General features: G+C 43.8%; 1 protein-coding gene across 1 annotated transcript in view; it reads right to left on the reverse strand.

Moving 5' to 3' along the window:
- Positions 1 to 1,555: 1,555 nt before the first annotated feature.
- The window catches only part of LOC115105139 (ubiquitin-protein ligase E3C-like), a 39,020-nt gene continuing 18,273 nt past the window's right edge, over positions 1,556 to 22,302 (reverse strand). The window contains exons 17-24 of the mRNA XM_029626785.2: positions 21,347 to 21,444; positions 20,912 to 21,044; positions 19,814 to 20,061; positions 11,032 to 11,244; positions 7,447 to 7,635; positions 7,277 to 7,343; positions 4,774 to 4,904; positions 1,556 to 2,842 (exon numbers count right to left, since the gene is read on the reverse strand). Coding sequence (XP_029482645.1) covers positions 2,672 to 2,842; positions 4,774 to 4,904; positions 7,277 to 7,343; positions 7,447 to 7,635; positions 11,032 to 11,244; positions 19,814 to 20,061; positions 20,912 to 21,044; positions 21,347 to 21,444 — 1,250 coding nt within the window. The 3' untranslated portion in view covers positions 1,556 to 2,671. The remainder of the gene's footprint in view (positions 2,843 to 4,773; positions 4,905 to 7,276; positions 7,344 to 7,446; positions 7,636 to 11,031; positions 11,245 to 19,813; positions 20,062 to 20,911; positions 21,045 to 21,346; positions 21,445 to 22,302) is intronic.

A 22,302-nucleotide genomic window follows, 5' to 3' on the forward strand; every position in this document is an offset into this window, starting at 1 on the left:
ACTTTAGCACATTTTTATTTTGCCCGACCGGGGAAAATGCTGTACATTTTAAATTACTCCCATGTATTTTGAAAGATGAGACGTTGATGATGCCAATACTAGCCTACGCTTTGATGTCAGCCAAATGGGCACTTAACATTTCCAAATACATTTTTTTTACCCTTATTTTACCAGGTAAATTGACTGAGAACACATTATTTACAGCAACATTTCCAAATCATGAAGCTCATGTCATATACAGTGTCAACGTTTATGATCCTTATGTTTGATGTAGTTACAATATGACATGGCGTCATACCCTGGGTTGTTCTGGACAGAATGAGACTGTTTATTGTGAAGAAAATTCGCCGGACCACAAGCGCCTGAATGCACCCATAACTCTTTTCTATGCGCACCAAAATTACGATCAGTTTCTCTAAATTGCCTTGTGAAAGTCTAACGCTGTAAATCGTATTTGATCATTTAGCTAGTCAATGTTGGCAATAGAACAAGCGTTCAAATCCTGCCCACCTGACCCAAATTGCGATTAACAATGGACCTTTTTGGATTGCGTCAACACTAATTGTGTGATGGCGGGAATGCAGGGTATTGTTTCAAATGAAACGACTAGCCTACAAGTGCGCTTGCTCTAGTTACTCGAGGCACAGCTAGTAAAGAAAAGCACCTTATAGTTGGGAGACTTCTTTGATTCATAAAAGTGCATTGACATTGCTTAGGTTAGGAACTGTGCACATTTCGGAGACACCATTTAGTCCGCACTTAAACCCTTGTCATTTATGTTACACCTCTCCTACATTTTCCAGGAATAGTGTTCATGTTATTGAATGTATCCTGGGTATTTCCGGCGAAAAGTAGAGTAAATGCAAATCAATTGCGTAATGTTTTGATTCAGTCTTGTCACGCGAACCGTTGTGTAGGCCTACTCACCTTTAGGCCAGTAATTTCCCCATGATATCCAAACTGTTTACTTTCAATTGTTACCATGGTTATGCATATTCTTTTCACACCAGATAGGCCAATTCCCTAAATAAATATCTCTGTAATTGATATGAAGTCATCTTTTTAAGACCCAAACTGCTTTGAGTTCCCCCCTGGCCTGTTGGATGCATGGGATTTGAGTTTGGGAAGAGGCAGTGGTTGGCTATTCCAAGGATGCATCCCACATAGAACTACTACCAGAGCTCTAGACGTCAAAAGTAGAGCACTATATAGGTAATAGGGTGCCATTTGTGACACAACCTAGAGAGGGGATGGATGGAAATGGTCGAGGGATACATTTGTAAAAATCCCATCAACCCAACTGCATCAGGACTCAGGCAGATTTATGACTAAGGCCCATAATCTTAGAATAGTTTCCACTCTGTGTTTCTTAACTGGATGTTTATTTCATTATGCTGTATGTCAGAGGGCAATAAAATGCTCGAGATTTCCCCACAAAGCACCTTGTTTTATGTCCAGGTCCTTCACTGTAAATTACGCACAAAGCAGCTTGTTTTATGTCCAGGTTGTTCACTGTAAATAACCTGGCAACAAAAAATGGAGTTCAATGCAAAAAAAAAAAGAAGACATATTTAATCATATTCAGAGACAAATTTTTCCAGTCTGGTGATACATGTATAGTCAGGTTTCACTAGCCTTATCAACTTGACAGTGTCCACCCCAAATGGCACCTTATTCAATAATTAGTGAATAGGGTGCCATTTGGGACTCATCCACAGCTGTTGCTCCATAGGTGGATAATCACTGCAGCCAGGGCACATACTGTAGAATAGATGGTTCACTTTAATGTGTGTGAGAACACGAGGCCTTCATTCAAAACACAAGAAAAGCAACCTGTACAAATACTGATTAAAGGAATCGTACAAGAGTGGTGTAAACACATATACATATTCACAAATATTCCATAATCAATAGTCCACTCTCTTAGCAATACTCTTCTCTTTGCCTTGAAAAACAACACAGTAGCCTGCCCAAAGCATTTGCATTTTTATGTTATGAAATTACTATTAATAATAATCATTACAGTAATCACAAAACTAAGTGAGTTTATATTACCTCTAGTAGAAAACGTGTCCCAAATGGCACCCAAGTCCCTTTATAGTTCACTACTTTTGGCCAGGGCCATAGGATGCCATTAGGGACAGGCCCCTAACAGACAAGCTGGCGCTCTCAAAGCCCTTGAGACAGAGGTGTAAGGAGTGCTGCAGTCCTGTGTGTCACCCCATTTCTGTCCTCTTATTGCCGGTTCCTCTCTCCTCCTCAGACAGCACTGTTCGATCTTTGGTGAACACGATTGTTATTGTCGTTTATTTCATAATGCACTCTGCTGAAGGGTCATGGACACACTCACAGTAGATCTTGTCTGTTTCTTTTGCGCAAAGTCTTAAAAAAACAGCCTCGAGATTCTATTGTTGCTGCTCTTTTGGGAATTTTGAATACACATGTAAGTTACTTTAAAACCAAAACATTCTGCGCTCACCCCCCCCTCCATTCTTCCCTCGTCCCACTCTTGGGTGACAATCCCTTCACCCCTGTTTCTGTTCTACACACAGTCAAAGAGAGATATCAGTTCATCATGTTCGTTCTCTCGCTCTCAACAGGAAGTCTTCTCTGGCCTGTCCATGTCAATTGAATCAGTGGTTGCAGGGAGTAAGACACAGACGTCCCCCCCTCAGCTGAGCTCGAAGCCTGCGGAGGACTCAATGGCGTACAGAAGCTTGTTCCTCATCAGGTGCTGGTCGCAGAACTCGGGCAGCTTAAGCAGGTTCATGCAGGTGGAAGCTGTGGGCAGGCGCTCTAGGTCATTCCCCCCGTTATGGATGCAGAAAGCTGGGTACAGTTCCTGGAAATATGGGTGAGATGGGGAGGGAGAACTGTGTCAAACTAGAGGTTCATAGGGCATCGGAGGCCCTGTATACATTAAATTCATACAACTGATGTACCACGCATTTGGCATAACACTAGTGATACAACAGTTTTTTTTCTGGCCAAAATAATTAATTACAAGCAACATCAGGATATAAATGTGATAAGCTGTGAAAAAAGCGTGGATATACAATTAAAATAGTCTTATGTTTGAAGGAGACCGAGTGTGACACTTGGATGCTGAGCAAGTGTAGCAAATGGTAATTTCATGTTTTCAGTCTGGCTCTTTATAAAATTACACTTTCTGGTGATGAGGCCAGGCCATCTCCACTCACATCATCCAGACCAAGACACTGGCCGCATCCCAAATGGCACCCTATTCCCTATATAGTACACTACTTTTGACCAGAGTCCTATGGGTTTTCCTATGGTCCCTGGTCAAAAGTAGTGGACTATATAGGGAATAGGTGCCATTTGGAGCGCACACATTGACGGTTTCCATTAGAATCCACAGGAATCATCCTTTCTGTTTCTAACGTCCAGCCGCTCTATAGCTATTTAAAGATGAGGAGCGTGGCGTGGGGTTCAGCGCCTGTACCAGCTTGGTTAAATGGTTCCTGGGGGGCTCGGCGGTAACGACGCCATTTTTCGGACAATTATCGTATTAAACTATCGTTGCTTATTGAGAAAGTGTCATTATGGACGCGATCATTCTGGAAAAAGAGGCTATCCATCATCTTTTTAAATGGCTTCTCATGAAAGAGCTATTTCTCCACTAATGAATCTTTGGGACGTTTACGGCAGCTAATTAAGGCTGGGCTGGCACGGGCCCAGGGTTAGGGTCAGGGGCCGCCCCCCACCCTACCAATCACCATCATCGTCCCCTCTCCGGGCCCAGAGAGGAGATCAGGAGGAGACCGGGAGTGGGGAAGAAACCCGGGAAGGGCAAGGACATCCCATCCACACACTCCCCAATGTCAAATTCATTAAACAGGGGGAAGCTCTCCAGCCCTCCTTCCTAAGCCACCAAGGGAGATTTTTAGGAGTGTTCCCACCCGTACCCTCTTCTCTCCCCACTGTGCGAGTACTTAAGTATTCTTAACTAAAGACGGCAACAAACAGTAATAAAACCAATCATATGACAATTACAGCTGGTTATCCTAAGTAAGGTGTGTATATAAAAGTCCTAATGGATTTCAACATTGCTCTCTTTTCCATTTCCAACCGTTTTAGTGTCCCTATAAATCAAGTCATTAGGAAAGTGAAACGGCTCTCGATTGGAGGAATCAGCAGCTGATGACACGATAATAGTAATTCCGATAAAAGCAATTCCACCATTTCAGCACAGGATTCAGCTCTTGGCTGAAGTCATTTTGGAAACAAACCGTTTTCAATGATGTTACAGCAATGTTTTGGTGCTAGTTTTTGGGGTCGGCTATTAAAAACTAGTATATTCATTCTGGGGTTATACCCAGTGCCCAACTAAAGAAAGAGGAAATCATTATCAATAATGTGAAACTAACTTCACTACTACTCACGAGCCAACAGTGCTAATAATCCAGAGATGGGCTGTAAACCACAGTGCAGGATAAGATAAGCATGAACCAGGGAGCCTTAGGAGTCTTATCACTATGCCCAATTTGAAAATGTTCATCGGAGGGTGTCATCAGGACAGGTATTTTCATTACATGCCCATTAGAACAGCGAACACTCCATAGTGCTGGCCTTTCTCTGGGGTTGCGTCCCAAATGGCTCCCTAATAGTGCACTGCTTTTGGTCAATGTGTGCATTAGATAGGGAATAGGGTGCCATTTGGTACCGGCTACAATCAACAACACCAGATGGAGGGTAGAAAATAAAACGGGCGCAGGAACAAACTGACATAGTGAACTTTTGGTCAACCCTCACCTTGAAGCCCAGGAGAGGAGGCCGCGAGCAACTGGTGACAAACTTGAGCAGCTTGCGTTTCTCTTCATCGGTGAAGCTCTCTACCACCTCCCAGAAGATGGTAATGACAGGGTGGGTGGCAGTGTAACCACCTGGAGAAGAGGGACAGAGAAAGGACAATATTAAAAAAACACCTATAAATTAATCCACTGGCAGACAGAAGTAGTTGTCATGCCAGTCATACCATCTCGACCACCACACATGCCATTGAACCACACATTCTTTAGAGAGCAACCGTATCCCACGACTAGGCCACCTGGCCCATGAACTTGACAGGAAAGCTTGACAGTTAGCTCTATGGAAATCCTCCTTTTTTAAATTTCACCTTTATTTAACCAGGTAGGCTAGTTGAGAACAAGTTCTCATTTACAACTGCGACCTGGCCAAGATAAAGCAAAGCAGTGCGACACAAACAACAACACAGAGTTACACATGGAATAAACAAACACAGTCAATAATACAATATAAAGTCTATATACAGTGTGTGCAAATGAGGTAGGATAAGGGAGGTAAGGCAATAAATAGGCCATAGTGGCGAAATAATTACAATATATCAATTAAAAATACTGGAGTGATAGATGTGCAGAAGATCAATGTCCAAGTAGATACTGGGGTCCAAAGGAGAAAAATAAATAACAGTAAGGGGATAAGGTAGTTGGATAGGCTATTTACAGATGGGTTATGTACAGGTGCAGTGATCTGTGAGCTGCTCTGACAGCTGGTGCTTAAAGTTAGTGAGGGAGATATGAGTCTCCAGCTTCAGTGATTATTGCAGTTTGTTCCAGTCATTGGCAGCAAAGAACTGGAAGGAAAGGCGACCAAAGGAGGAATTGGCTTTGGTGGTGACCAGTGAAATATACCTTCTGGAGTGCGTGCTACGGGTGGGGTGCTGCTATGGTGACCAGTGAGCTGAGATAAGGTGGGACAATACCTAGCAAAGACTTATAGATGACCTGGAGCCAGTGGGTTTGACGACAAATATGAAGCAAGGGCCAGCCAACGAGAGCATACAGGTCGCAGTGGTGGGTAGTATATGGGGCTTTGGTGACAAAATGGATGGTACTGTGATAGACTGCATCCAATTTGCAGAGTAGAGTGTTGGAGGCTATTTTGTAAATGACATCGCCAAAGTCAAGGATCGGCAGGATAGTCAGTTTTACTAGGGTATGTTTGGCAGCATGAGTGAAGGAGGCTTTGTTGCGAGCAGTTGGAGGCCACGGAAGGAGAGTTGTATGGCATTGAAGCTTGTCTGGAGGTTAGTTAACACAGTGTCCAAATGAGGGCCAGAAGTATACAGAATGGTGTCGTCTGCGTAGAGGTGGATCAGAGAATCAGTGTGGCTGAGGTGCACCCATGACCAGCTTGGAAACCAGATTGCATAGCGGAGAAGGTACGGTGTGATTCGAAATGGTCGGTGATCTGTTTGTTCAGTTGGCTTTCAAAGCCCTTAAAAAGGCAGGGTAGGATAGATATAGGTCTGTAGCAGTTTGGGTCTAGAGTGTCTCCCCCTTTGAAGAGGGGGATGACCGCAGCAGCTTTCCAATCTTTGGGGATCTCAAACGATATGAAAGAGGTTGAACAGGCTAGTAATAGGGGTTGCAACAATTTCAGCGCATAATTTTAGAAAGAGGGTCTAGATTGTCTATCCCGGCTGATTTGTAGGGGTACAGATTTTGCCGCTCTTTCAGAACATAAGCTGTTTGGATTTGGGTGAATGAGAAATGGGGAAGGGCTGGGCAAGTTGCTGTGGGGGGTGCAAGACTGTTGGCTGGGGTAGGGGTAGCCAGGTGGAAAGCATGGCCAGCCGTAGAGAAATGCTTAGTGAAATTCTCAATTATCGTGGATTTATCGGTGGTGACAGTGTTTCCTAGCCTCAGTGCAGTGAGCAGCTGGGAGGAGGTGCTCTTATTCTCCATGGACTTTTCAGTGTCCCAAAACCTTTTAGAGTTTGTGCTACAGGATGCAAATTTCTGTTTGAAATAGATAGCCTTGGCTTTCCTAACTGCCTGTGTATTTTGGTTCCTAACTTCCCTGAAAAGTTGCATATCGCGGGGGCGTTTTGATGCTAATGCAGTACACCACAGGATGTTTTTGTGCTGGTCAAGGGCAGTCAGGTCTGGGGTGAACCAAGGGCTATATCTGTTCCTGGTTGGGGCATGCTTATTTAAGATGGTGAGGAAAGCACTTTTAAAGAATAACCAGGCATCCTCTACTGACGGAAAGAGGTCAATATCCTTCCAGGATACCCGGGCCAGGTCGATTAGAAAGGCCTGCTCGCTGAAGTGTTTTTAGGGAGCGTTTGACAGTGATGAGGGGTAGTCAACACATTAAAATGACAAAAGCAGTTACTCCTACTACTAGTAACTGAGTATCACTTCGATATCATTTTCACCATTATGACTGAGCCTAAGTAGTTTGGTTTCTTACAATAAAGTTTTATAAACCATCCATAATGCGATCATACCTGAGTAGTTTGTAAACGTCTTCAGGTCGTCAAGGCAAATGGGCACATGAGCTCCAGATATCAAAACCTGTAGTGGGATAGCAAAGATTGATGAATAATTAGAAATGTATCTTTATGTGTGCAAGTAATGTGAATAGAGTTACAAAATTCAGGCAATTTTCCCAAGTTACCTGGATCTCCTGCTGGTCAAACATGCGCAGCCACTCCAGGTTTACCACGTTGGCCAGGCCCTGTCTGAAGGCCAGGCAGTGGGGCCTGATCTGTTTGTTGAGTCGGTAATCAGCCACTAAATGGATGTATGCTATCCTGTTGGCCGTGGACACAGGGATGTCCTTCCCTCCCGGCTTCAGCTCAACCACCTGGAAGAAAGAACCCGTCAGACATACAGGCATTTATCACACAGCCACGTAGAAAGCAACCAGGAGAGAGGGGGAACATGTCACCCTGAACACATTTTACTGAGGGTATTCCTTTCTCAATTTGAAAACAGAGTCAGGGCGTGTGTTCACAGGTAAAGTGTCAATCAAGTGTTACGCAAAATGCAAAGTAGAAATTTGGTAGTGGAGCATGTAATATTATAGTGTCAATGGAGGCATACTCTCAAGAATGCTAAACACAAGACTAGCACTTTAGAGTGTTTAGGCCCAAACAGCTTGTTTGAGGGTACCAGTGAAGCAAGGGGAGAAATCGCTGATCAGGCTAAGGGACCCAGGTGTCAGTTTCGCAGGCCTAAGATGGGACAGTGCGCTAGGGATAAGGACCAGTTCTCTGTTCCTGGCTTTGGTATGGTCCATGAACAGCCGCTGGACCATCAAAAGTTTGGCACAAGATTCTTCCACCAACCTGTTTCATCAGCTATAGTTTGTTGAGCTTTTGGGTCACAAATCCTGATCTCCCCCTTCCTGGAGTAGTTTGTAAATCGATTTAATGGTTTTGGAGGAGTTAGGACAAAATAATCAGTGAAATAATCCAGATCATTTAGGAGCTTATGATACTTTTAAAATCATTGTGTTCCCAAAAATCGTAACCATTTTCAATAATGTGAATACTTGACAGCTAAGGGGGTGCGGGGGCATGTCCCCCCCGCAAAATGTTTGCTCTACAAAGTGGGATAAAGAGAAAATTAAGTACCACAAAAGGGTACTTTAGTCAGCTATAGGCTGCTTGCTCTTATTGTACACCGTTGTAAGATACTTCCCAGTAATAAACCCCCTCTGTAGAAGGTATCTATATTACTAGAGGTCGACCGATTATGATTTTTCAACGGCGATACCAATACCGATTATTGGAGGACCAAAAAAAAAAAGCTGATACCGATTAATCTGACGATTTTTTAAATGTTATTTGTTATAATGACGATTACAACAATACTGAATGAACACTTATTTTAACTTAATATAATACATCAATAAAATCAATTTAGCCTCAAATAAATAATGAAACATGTTCAATTTGGTTTAAATAATGCAAAAACAAAGTGTTGGAGAAGAAAGTAAAAGTGCAATATGTGCCATGTAAGAATGCTAACGTTTAAGTTCCTTACTCAGAACATGAGAACATATGAAAGCTGGTGGTTCCTTGAGTCTTCAATATTCCCAGGTAAGAAGTTTTAGGTTGTAGTTATTATAGGAATTATAGGACTATTTCTCCTTATACGATTTGTATTTCATTAACCTTTGAATATTGGATGTTCTTATAGGCATTTTAATATTGCCAGTTTAAGAGTATAGCTTCCGTCCCTCTCCTCGCTCCTACCTGGGCTCGAACCAGAAACACAACGACAACAGCCACCCTCAAAGCAGCGTTACCCATGCAGAGCAAGGGGAACAACCACTTCAAGTCTCAGAGCGAGTGACGTTTGAAACGCTATTAGCACACACCCTGCTAACTAGCTAGCCATTTCACATTAGTTACACCAGCCTAATCTCGGGAGTTGATAGGATTGAAGTCATAAACAGCGCAATGCTTGACACACAACGAAGAGCTGCTGGCAAAACGCACGAAAGTGCCGTTTGAATGAATGCTTACGAGCCTGCTGCTGCCTACCACCGCTCAGTCAGACTGCTCTATCAAATCATAGACTTAGTTATAACATAATAACACACAGAAATAAGAGCCTTTGGTCATTAATATGGTCGAATCCGGAAACTATCATCTCGAAAACAAGACGTTTATTCTTTCAGGGAAATACGGAACCGCTCCGTATTTTATCTAATGGGTGGCATCCATAAGTCTAAATATTCCTGTTACATTAGCTAAATATGCAGGTTTAAAAATATATAATTCTGTGTATTGATTTTAAGAAAGGCATTGATGTTTAGGATTAGGTACACATTGGAGCAATGATACCCACCGCATCGATTATATGCAACGCAGGACATGCTAGATAAACTAGTAATATCATCAACCATGTGTAGTTAACTAGTGATTATGATTGATTGTTTTTTATAAGAGAAGTTTAATGCTAGCTAGCAACTTACCTTGGCTTCTTACTGCATTCGCGTAACAGGCAGGCTCTTCATGGAGTGCAATGAGAGGCAGGTGGTCAGAGCGTTGGACTAGTTAACTGTAAGGTTGCAAGATTGAATCCCCCGAGCTGACAAGGTGAACATCTGTCGTTCTGCCCCTGAACGAGGCAGTTAACCCACCGTTCCTAGGCCGTCATTGAAAATAAGAATGTGTTCTTAACTGACTTGCCTAGTTAAATAAAGATTAAATAAAAGGTGTAAAAAATAAATGTAAAAAAAGAATCTGCCAAATCGGTGTCCAAAAATACCGATTTCCGATTGTTATGAAAACTTGAAATCGGCCCTAATTAATTGGCCATTCCGGTTAATAGGTCGACCTCTATATATTACCTTTAATTTAACAACATTTTAGTCAAAAGGTAATACAGAAACTGATCGAATCTACAATGTTTTCAACAAACAGGTCATTCTGAATCCGTAACGTTACGCGATTCCAGGTCATATTGACTCCACACCTTATTGCATGCGAATGGCTGTCTTTATCTTGTTTGCTTGCTTTGACTATCTCCTGAGGGCATGTATAGGCCAGTCTGCCTCTGAGTGTGTGCCTAATCTCCCGCAAATTGTTTTCGGTATTGTATTTGCTATGCCCTATTTGCAAACACGGGCTACATTCTAACGACACTGTTCAAGCCTGTTTAAAGAGGAGCTAATAAGAAAAGCTGAGCAAACAGGCGGAGTGGATAGAGTGCTTAACCCAGCCCGGGGAGACTGGTGAGGGGGACCAGAGGGCACTGAATAGGCCCGCTCTGTCAAATCAGCCAGGCTCGGACGTGCTAAAGTGGCAAAAGTTGCGCCTCTCAGGCGTGTTCCGATAATTGCTCGAAGGCCCGTTTGGTGGAACGGTCAACATAGAGCCTTCTATTCCCCGCTGCACGGCAGCAGTCAGGGCGAGAGCGGGCGACGTGCTTTATCTCTCTCAGCGCCAAATACAGACAATGTGAGGGAAATGAATTATTAACACCTCACAGGGAGAGCGTATAGAGGGAGTGAGGGAGCGTGGGAGCTAGAGACCGACAAGAAGGAGAACAGAACAAAGGGACTGAAGGACAGAATGACAAGGCCACAGAAACAGGCACGAATGAGGAAGAGGCACTGGCAATCAAAGATGATAGAGAGAATAATACTGAGAGTGGTAGTGTGTGAATTATTTAACCCCACCCACAAAACACACACGGACACCCACACACCCACCCAAAACACACACCCGCGCACACACACACACACCTGTGCCTCTCCCAGGTCGTTGTTGACAATGGTGAAGTTGAGTCCCAGGTCCTCCACGTCGTCCTCGTAGCTCTTGAGGAAGAGCAGGTTGCGGTACATCTCGGGGTCCAGCGAAGCCAGGTGGTGGATGTCCACGTCTGCACTGGTTCCCAGCAGCTTGGACAGGAAGAAACTGGCAAATGGCAGCTCCACCAGCATGTTCTCATACAGGGCCTATAGGGAGACAGTAAACAAAGGTCAAGGTCATAGATTAACTCTGGTCAAAAGGTCACGATAACATGATGTGATCCTGTGTGGCTCAGTTGGTAGAGCATGGTGCTTCCAACACCAGGATCATGGGTTCAATTCCAGCTGTGGCCACCCATACGAAAATATATGTGCAGATGTATGTATGTAAGTCGCTTTGGATAAAAGCATCTGCTAAATGGCATATATTATTTCTTATGATAAAAATAAGGCCATGATAAAGTCATACAAATCAGACAAACATAACCAGTGGCAGAACAGTGAAGAGAAGAATCAATAACAACAATGAATAAAGATGAGCCATCTTTGCAGTTTTCAATTAAAAACCATTACGCCACGCATTGTTAAAAGAGTGACGGGAACACCAGATGTGACAGCGTTTAACGTAGTAAATCAGTTCGCATCGGCGCAAGAGCGCAACACAAGAACATAATCTGTCTATAACATACAGGCTTTCAAATCTGCCCGCCTCAAACTTTATAAATGTCAATTCTATCCTTGACCTGGGCTGCCATTAAGAACCATGGCCAAGCAGGTGGCTCATAAAACGGGGAGCTAATGTACTGGAATTGTCCTAAAGAAAGAGCCCGTTCCAAGCATTAAATATACAGGTCCTTATAAATGATTGCACAAAAAAAAAAAAATCCTGACCACATCAGCTAAATGGATTATAAATCTACACCATTTCCATAATGCATGCATCTTAAAACACATAGGCAGGCATAAATCCCTGGCTATTTTCTAAACACAGGTTAATTGGGCAACTTCAAACACAGTCTATTTTTTATGCAAATGAATCCACTCAGCATTTCTCGGGGAGCCTCTACGAATTCCCTGACCATATGCGCCTCGTGCCCCCTTGAAACCTATCAATAACAACACAGTGCCGGGAAGAGGTGGCAATAAGTAGACCTGTATGGGGGAAGAGTAAAAATCTGTGGTATATATTTTCTTTTTTCGGTCGCTTTATTTATGGGTATTTATTGCCAGAAATTGTGCCAAAATGACTCGGGATAAAACTGATTAATTATGGACCGTCGTCCCCTTTTAATATAAGTGAGTGCAGTGGCAACGCAATTAAAACAGATCGCGGCGCCATCAGGGAGAATAAACGCCCGACAACATTGCAGGTTGCCTTCTGTTAGCTGCCAAATAAATCCCTTAATTTACAACATTAAGAATCAATCAAAATATAATGCCTTTCAAACGCATCACTATCAATCAGGGGTGCAACCTGGACACCTCTGAAGGGGAACTTTTAGTCCGACCGGGTAGATCAATGAGGAAAGGCACTAGGGAGCACAGAGGAGGGTGAGGGAGGGGTGCAAACAAACACACAAAACTTCAGCCACCCTGAGAGAGTTTGGAGGGCAGGTCAGGGCTAACAATACAGGGCTTTTGGGTGCAGTGCACTATCATGAGGGGGCAGGGTGGGTGTTCCAGGTGGATGGATGGGGTGAGTAATGGAGACACAAGAGAGGTATGTGGCAGGGTCTACAGTCAATCACGGATTACAAAAAGAAAACCAGCCCCGTCGCGGACCAGGATGTCTTGCTCCCAGACAGACAAAATACATTCTTTGCTCGCTTTGAGGACAATACAGTGCTACTGACACCTGCGGACTCTCCTTCACTGCAGCCGACGCGAGTAAAACATTTAAACGTGTTAACCCTCGCAAGGCTGCAGGCCCAGACGGCATCCCCAGCCGCGTCCTCAGAGCATGCGCAGACCAGCTGGCTGGTGTGTTTACGGACATATTCAATCAATCCTTATCCCAGTCTGCTGTTCCCACATGCTTCAAGAGGGCCACCATTGTTCCTGTTCCCAAGAAAGCTAAGGTAACTGAGCTAAACGACTGCTGCCCCGTAGCACTCACTTCCGTCATCATGAAGTGCTTTGAGAGACTAGTCAAGGACCATATCACCTCCACACTACCTGACACCCTAGACCCATTCCAATTTGCTTACCGCCCCAATAGGTCCACAGACGACGCAATCTCAACCACACTGCCCTAACCCATCTGGACAAGAGGAATACCTATGTGAGAATGCTGTTCATCGACTACAGCTTAGCATTTAACACCATAGTACCCTCCAAACTCGTCATCAAGCTCGAGGCCCTGGGTCTCGACCCTGCCCTGTGCAACTGGGTACTGGACTTCCTGACGGGCCGCCCCCAGGTGGTGAGGGTAGGTAACAACATCTCCACCCCGCTGATCCTCAACACTGGGGCCCCACAAGGGTGCGTTCTGAGCCCTCTCCTCTACTCCCTGTTCACCCACGACTGTGTGGCCATGCACGCCTCCAACTCAATCATCAAGTTTGGGGACAACACTACAGTGGTAGGCTTGATTACCAACAACGACGAGGCGGTCTACAGGGAGGAGGTGAGGGCCCTCGGAGTGTGGTGTCAGGAAAATAACCTCACACTCAACGTCAACAAAACAAAGGAGATGATTGTGGACTTCAGGAAACAGCACCCCCCTATCCACATCGACGGGACAGTAGTGGAGAGGGTAGTATGTTAAGTTCCTCGGCGTACACATCACGGACAAACTGAATTGGTCCACCCACACAGACAGCGTTGTGAAGGAGGCGCAGCAGTGCCTCTTCAACCTCAGGAGGCTGAAGAAATTTGGCTTGTCACCAAAAGCACTCACAAACTTCTACAGATGCACAATTGAGAGCATCCTGTCGGGCTGTATCACCGCCTGGTACGGCAACTGCTCCGCCCATAACCGTAAGGCTCTCCAGAGGGTAGTGAGGTCTGCACAACGCATCACCGGGGGCAAACTACCTGCCCTCCAGGACACCTACACCACCCGATGTCACAGGAAGGCCATAAAGATCATCAAGGACAACAACCACCCGAGCCACTGCCTGTTCACCCCGCTATCATCCAGAAGGCGAGGTCAGTACAGGTGCATCAAAGCAGGGACCGAGAGACTGAAAAACAGTTTCTATCTCAAGGCCATCAGGCTGTTAAACAGCCACCACTAACATTGAGTAGCTGCTGCCAACATACTGACTCAACTCCAGCTCACTTTAATAATGGAAATTGATGTAGAAAATGTATCACTAGCCACTTTAAACAATGCCACTTAATATAATGTTTACATACCCTAAATTACTCATCTCATATGTATAGACTGTACTCGATACCATCTACTGCATCTTGCCATCTTTATGTAATACATGTATCACTAGCCACTTTAAACTATGCCACTTATGTTTACATACCCTACATTACTCATCTCATATGTATATACTGTACTCGATACCATCTACTGCATCTTGCCTATGCCGTTCTGTACCATCACTCATTCATATATCTTTATGTACATATTCTTTATCCCTTTACACTTGTGTGTATAAGGTAGTAGTTGTGGAATTGTTAGGTTAGATTACTCGTTGGTTATTACTGCATTGTCGGAACTAGAAGCACAAACATTTCACTACACTCGCATTAACATCTGCTAACCATGTGTATGTGACAAATACAATTTGATTTGATTTGAGAGGAGGGGAGCAGTCTGATCCACACGTCCTACTGAAGGTTACTGGGAGCCTGGCTGGACAGTGTTGTGGAGCTGTGAGACTGGCAACAGGAGACCTCTCTCTTTAATAGCCCAACAAAAGAGTCTGGAAGAAGAAGGGCTCGGAAAACAGCAACCAGGCGGCACAGCATCTTAAAAAGTTCAGTATTTTACAACTTGGATGGTTCCTCACTCTGAAATCAGTCTATGGGCCATGAGGAACTGTAAACCAAACACAGTCAAACTTTAGCAACATGAATATATTTTTTTTCATGACCAAATCAACCGAATAATTTGGTTTGACGTTAACTTGAGGTGATTTGCCCTTTTTTAGTGGACATTGCACGGTTGCTTTTAGATGCCAGAGAGAACAGTGAGAGACCAGCAACCTTGCCTTAGAATCCAGATGCTAGAGAGATACAATACTGAAGGCTATGCGAATTCAATATACTCATGTGGTCTGTAATGTTATGTGGTTTCTGTTTGTGGAGTCAACCTTTAAACATGTCAGTTGGGAGGACAAGTTAGGAAGAGCGATAGCCCATATTGTGATGTCCAATCCCATTTCAGTGAGTACCCCAAACAGGCCCACTCCTGACGACAATACATTACCTCCACAACAATGGCAGGCCGGGAGGCCATTCATTAACTATATTAATCTCCTGTGTCCCATAGGCCCTGGCGTGTGTACCACGCATCTCAGCGCAGCAGTGATGCAATCCTAATCTATAACAGTTCCATCTTTCCTCCCGGTTCATCGCCAATAACAGCACTAAACAAATATCAATATACCACTCAAACGAGCACTCACAAGCCCATATTTATGGAGAAAGAGAGAACTTTAGGTAGGGTTAATTGAAAGCCAGATTCTAAATAATTTCCCCCACCTTTATTGCCTGAGCCATTAGCTGTAGTGAGAGGGGAGGGGGGAGCAGAGCATGCTGCTAGCAGCTGACTGGCCATTTCAGAGTGGGACGAATACAGAGAGAGACCCAGCCTAGTCCCAAATGGCACCCTAAAGCCCTATGTAGTGCACTACTTTGACAAGGGCCCATATGACTGGTCAAAAGTAGTGCACTATAAAAAGGGAATAGGGTGCTATTTAAGGCCAAAGCCCAGGAGGAGTTATGGTGCTCTGACGAGTGGACAGGACCATCTTGGAGAGAGCGAGAGAGAGAGAGAGAGAGAGAGAGAGAGAGAGGACTTTCAGATCAAAATGCTATTACCACATGCTTTGACCGCTTATTTATGTCCCTGACGGCGGGGGGCTGGCGCTGATTTAGCGCCCGGCCAAATGCAATCGCTCCACAAACAATGAGGAAAGAATCACCGGCTAATTGAAGGCCATATTGAGAGGGGGCCGGTTGTCATGAGGTCATTCTTCTCCCGTTGAGAATGAGATGACCCCTCTTCCGACTCACACACACACTCTCTCTCACAGCATCTCGATAAACAATCAGCCAGCACATGCATTAAAGAACATTTAAAAACATTAGGTTCTAATAAATTGTGCCATCAGGGAGGGGAAAAGGGAAAACAAAGCCATCAACAGCACATGCTGTAGGGTAAATAAACCAAACTCGGGTTCAAGCTCTATAGCTTATTCCATTCAAACTGGTCACATTCTTGGACATAAAATAATTATTATCAAGGACACCAAACACCTTTGTTAGATTTGAAGTCAAGTTGAAATACTAACAACCATAACATGTTATAATGAATCAGCCTTGTCCCTGTACTGTACCTCTGTTATTCAATGTTAGGGCAGCCTCATTGGGAGTGATCTCTGATCAAACCCAATGATCTGCTGGTGTCTGGGGCACAGTGTGACCCTCAGAGAAGGACCACAAGAGGGCAGGCCAGAACCCCCTCTCTGAGGTACTGGAGCGCGGTGTTGCCGACTACATTTCACATCTCATTAACTGATTAGACTTCATCAAACGTTGGTCGGTTTACCTACCTACCATCTACTTACACACATTGGTTGGTTTACCATCCAATTACAACATTAGAGGTGCTTGTTGTTTCCGTTAACGCTTGAAGATACCTGGTGATAATAACTACTACACCCTTGGGTGAGTCTTCCCTCATTTCTAAATTGGTGAGTTCCCGCTGCAAGTACTTCAGCATCTCATTCTTCCATTGTCTGTGACATTAGGCAGGTTCCCATTGACCCAGGTTTATTCCACAAATGCAATGTCGCAAGTATTTGTAATGGAAACGGCAGATGCAGGAGAAATTTTCCAAAGATCAAATAAATGTTTATCCGTTCGCCGGAGTGGATTTTTCTTTTGTTCAACTTTATTGCGACAAATTATGGAAATTGTGTTTTTCAAACAGATTATTATTGCAGAAAAATGTTGAAGGTACGCGAAGCACGTGATGTTATCACATAACTATAAGCGCCACTCAACATTCAATTCTAAATGCACACTGCTTCCATTATCCATTTATTAAAACATTTAAATAAATAAAAAATGCTTTTGCAAGACAAGGATTGTCTTGACTTTCAAGAATGACTGAATTGCTTCACATTGCAATTTGAAGTCTCACCATCAAATGGTTCAGAACTCCAGGCCTACGAGTGCAAGTTGCACCATGTCACAGACCGTGGCGATAAGTCGGCACACACATTTATTAGAATGGCCTAAATGGAAAATGTTTTTTGTCCCTGACCCCCAAAAATATTGGTCGGAAAGTCGACTGCTGTGTTCTGTTAAAACGTTTATTTTTCCATATATAATAGACACACCCTATGTTTGAATAGAATCAACTATATTTAGGCTACTGAACTTGTCTAATGCTTTAAGCATTGCGATTAAAAATAAAACGATATACCCTAACCAGAAGAAGAAAAATAACTATTCCCGACCCTCCGCTGCCCAGTGCTGTTGGCCTTCGCAGATTCTGCCTTTAAGCTCCTGAAGTTGCTGGTAATAGGCTACACCAGCGGTCGGCAGCCCTTTCCTTTGGAGTGCCACGTTATCGTACCGTTTCTACTGATCTGCGTGCCAGTTTAATTTCATTTCAACAAGGTCTTCCTTCATATCTCAAAATCAATGTCATGGTGGTTAATCAAAACTCGATCTAAATGAAAATGATACAAATCTAAACGTAACTTCTATTGCCATTGCCAATACGTAAAAATAGCCTACATAAAGCCAACAAATAAAAACATTGCAGTCTGCAGGTAGAAAATATCCTTATAAAAATAAATATCCCATAAATCACATCTTCAAGGAACTTGAGACATTGTATCAACTATTAAGTTGGTCAGCCTGAAGCTTGTGCTAGCAAACTTGCAACATTGTATGAAGTATTTTGCCGCCCTCAAGAGTTTCCTGCGCCAGTGTGCTCCGGACACACACAGCTGTAGGCTATTTGCACAAGGGATAAGAAGTAATCAGGTAGGCCTATTTTATGACGTTTCCACCTGACCAGAGCATGACACCTCCCCCATGCTGAGTGGCTATCGAAAGGGAGAGTGCCGGAAAGATTTTTCCAATAGGCTAGGTTGAGGAAATATTGTCATTCTCAATTCATGTAAAAACAGACTTTGTTAAATTACTGTTTAAGATGAATAAAACATTTCTTTGAGAAGCTCCACAGTGATGGTGAGTTAAGACAATCAGAAATAGTATCAGATCCCCAAGTGGGCACATTTCTAAGCCTACATTTGTGCGCTGGCCAGGTAGCCTAGGCCTACTTCTATGCATAATCAAGAGCGTGTCCTTACTCAAGATTGACAGGAGTGCTTCAAACAAAATAATTAATAAATTGACAACTCCTAAATGGAATTAAAGTTGTGCTCTCTGCAAACAACGTGTTCACTCCTACAATTACAACAGTAAGACTAACAATAATATACTGAATGCACTAACAAACGTAGAAAGGATTGGAATTAACGGTAAATGTACTACTGGTGATACTGGGGTGCCATCTCAGAGGCCTCCGCAATGGATTAGTCCAGTCACAGGCGTGAATCAGACAGGTCTCTCGTGTGCCATCATTTCCTTCTATATATTTGCTACTGCTAGACTAAAAAATATCTTGGTCGACCAACAGCATATTGACCAAACAATGGACCAGTCGACTAAATGGGGTTAGCCCTACTATTATCCATACTGGCTTTTGCAGGCTACCTGAGACATGGGGCGGCAGGTAGCCTAGTGGTTAGAGCGTTGGGCCAGTACACGAAAAGTTGCTAGATCGAATCCCTGAGCTGACAAGGTAAAGATCTGTCGTTCTGCCCCTGAACAAGGCAGATAACCCACTGTTCCTAGGCCATCATTGTAAATAAAAATTTGTTCTTAACTGACTTCCCCTAGTTAAATAAAAACATATATATATTTTTTTTTAATGAAACCAATAGGTGGGCCAGGCATACAGGCCATCACCAGTTTATGGGAAAGGGAAAGTTAGTTGCACAGCTGAGTACATTCAACTGAAATGTGTCTTCCGCATTTAACCCAACCCCTGTGAATCGGAGAGGTGGGGGGGGCCTGCCTTAATCGACGTCCACGTCATCAGCGCCCGGGGAGCAGTTGTTGTTGGAGGTTAACTGCCTTGCTCAAGGGCAGAACGGCAATTTGCTTAAATGGATAATGGGGACATTTTTTCTTCAAGTGAAACGTCATTATGTCCTGCTGTTTTTAGATAAGACAGCTCAATGGAAACGCACCCATGGCAGGCAATCTACCTTCTTTTCAAACGTTCTAGATATCATCAAAGAGATCACTGGACAAGTTAATGGAACCTAGCTAGAGGCTCCACTTTACACTGTATTGACTACACAAGAACACTGACTTTTACAGAGACCTGGAAATAGACAGCTTTACCTTTCCCAGTGCAGCCTGGGTGGTCAAGCCCCCCAACATCACACGTTTGCCCAGCGTCGGCATGGGTTCGAATCCGGCCCACTGCCTTTGTGAAACACTATCTTTCCACTGTCTCTCCTCGATCCAATAAAACACATAAAAAATGTTATATTGATAACGTTACCTTCCCCAGTATCCGTCCCAGGAAGTAGTAGTGTCTGGCGAAGGAGTCTCCCACCAGCATCTGGGCAGTGGGGCTGGGGTAGAGAAGGCCCTCGTTGGTGGTCTTGAAGAACCCCTGGTTGGGGTTGAAGCCCGACTTGAGCAGCTCGTTGAGGAATTCACGGAAGATGCCCCCTCCATCGATGCCCGCCTCGTCCAGGCCGTGGGCGTTGAGCAGGTGCACCCGGATACGTTTCTTCAGGTCCGCCTCTGGATACAGGGGACACGGGGGGAAATGAAATTAATACAGAAAACATAGAAATATAATATATAGAAAAGGCCTGTTATATTTTACTTCCAGAAATGATGACAAATATTATAAAAAAGTTAGATTGAATTCCCTTATTCTGACAGCTCTTTTGAAAGATCAGAGTATTCTACTCAAAGTAGAAGCACAGTCTACATGGAAATATACATGCATGTTATGTTATTAACACTTACAATCTAGAAATCTACTGTATATGTAGGGATAAAACGGAAAATATCTATTTTAGCGTTTTTATTTCTCCCATTTCCACATTGAGGCATGATCTCTCTGACCTGAGGAATATTCAAATCAAAGCGTATTAAAAGAGGTCATGTTTCAGCATAGTTATAGAAAGTCACGTAAATTATATCGTTTTCAGCCCCTCCAAGGCAAGGTCTCCTACTACTCGCTTTAATCATATGGCCAAACGAGTGCTCTTTTAAATTCAAACACAAAAGAGGGGACTTAAAATAACTGATTTCACGCTTTATGCGATCCGTCCGAATAATCACGATCACAATTATGCTTTCGTGAAATCCCACAGTCCCGAGACCGATGCGAAAGCTAGCCTTCATTTCTAATGGGATCTGTAACCTCGACGACAAAATCTGGATTTTATGGACCACAAATATTAGAAACTGAGGCTGCGTCCCAAAATGTGCACTCGTTCACTACTTTATTATACCAGTAATTTCCATTTCCAAACGGAAGTGAACAAGTGCACACTTTGGGAGAAAGGAGAGACTATTGGGACGCAGCCAGAGACATTACCCTTCTAACCAAGCTGTATCCCTCCTCAGCCTAACCATGTACCGTTTTCTGGGGAGAGCTTGTCGTAGGCGTCCTCGTAGATGTAGTTCCGTCTGATGGTGACGTTGATCCCGTCCAGAAACGGCCCGTCTCCCTGGACGTCCCGCTTGTCCGCGTATATCAGTCTCTGGAAGATCTTCACCAGGGACAAGCAGGTTTAAATGACTACCTACAGCCAAGCCAGGTTTTATAGGACATCTATACTGACTACATGGACTATTTCTAATGGAGGTAGTAAATAAAGACGATAAAACAATGTGCTTGTTTTCTCTTCAATTGGTTTCTGAGAGGTAATGTCCTGCGAATTCTAGAATAACTAATATAGTGACACATTGATAAATGAGGTGAAAATTAAGTCAGTTGTACAGACTATTCCTCAAGGGTTCGGGTTTTATAACAAGTACATGGAGCAATATGCAGGGCTGAGATGTGGAGCACCTTGACTCGCTCCTCAAAGGGCACGACGAAGGGCAGCTCAGTCAGGATGGCCAAGTGTCTCTCCTCAGACACAGACAGCTGTGGAGGCTCCATCCCCACTAGAATAGAATAAAATAGAACATCCTTTATTTTTCCTCGTCTCCAACAACAATACAGTAGAGTCCTGCATCTGGTCGGATAACCATGGTTCCCCGCGGTTGACCCGCAACAAAAAAATTGAATCAGCAGGCGGGTGAAATGAAAACATTCTTCCTACCCTCTGGGAGGCTCGCAGTTCAGAACAATTATATTGCGGTTCGAAAACGTTTCAAATTAAGATAAAAAGCCAGGAGCTTGTTGGGTTGAATTGTGTTGCATATTCCATTACGTGAGCGGCGAGGCAGACATAGCCTAGGCTTAGGCAGCCAGCCACGCAGTGAGAGTGGAGCAGGGAACTGTCCATTATGTGTGGTGCTGAAACATGCCTAATTTGTCCACGTGCAGTGCTTATGTTCCCGTCTGCCACGCAACAATATGTTGCAAAGTTTATTTTCCCTGACTCCCAGCTCACACAAATGGCTAACAGGAGAATTGGAAAGAAAGATGGTGAAATACACCATTGTGTATTATGATGGTGAATGATGGTTATGATGGTGAAATACACCATCGTGGAAACAGGTGCTGCGGAAGTGAAATCCCCGGGTTGGAAGGATTTTGTAGTCATTGTAGACAGGGAGGACAACCACCCAGTAGATGGATACACAGCCTGCAAAAGTGTAAGTAGGTATTTGTTTAAGATAATTTAGTTAATTATCAGATAAAAATTACATTTTATTCAGGCTGTCGTTCATTTAGACCAGAGGTTCCCAAACTTTTTATAGTCCCGTACCCCTTCAAACATTCAACCTCCAGCTGCGTACCCCCTCTAGCACCAGGGTCAGCCACACACACTATAAGATACATTTATTAAACATAAG

The sequence above is a fragment of the Oncorhynchus nerka genome, linkage group LG22 (genome assembly GCF_034236695.1).
Source record: "Oncorhynchus nerka isolate Pitt River linkage group LG22, Oner_Uvic_2.0, whole genome shotgun sequence".
In the NCBI taxonomy this organism is placed as follows: domain Eukaryota; kingdom Metazoa; phylum Chordata; class Actinopteri; order Salmoniformes; family Salmonidae; genus Oncorhynchus; species Oncorhynchus nerka.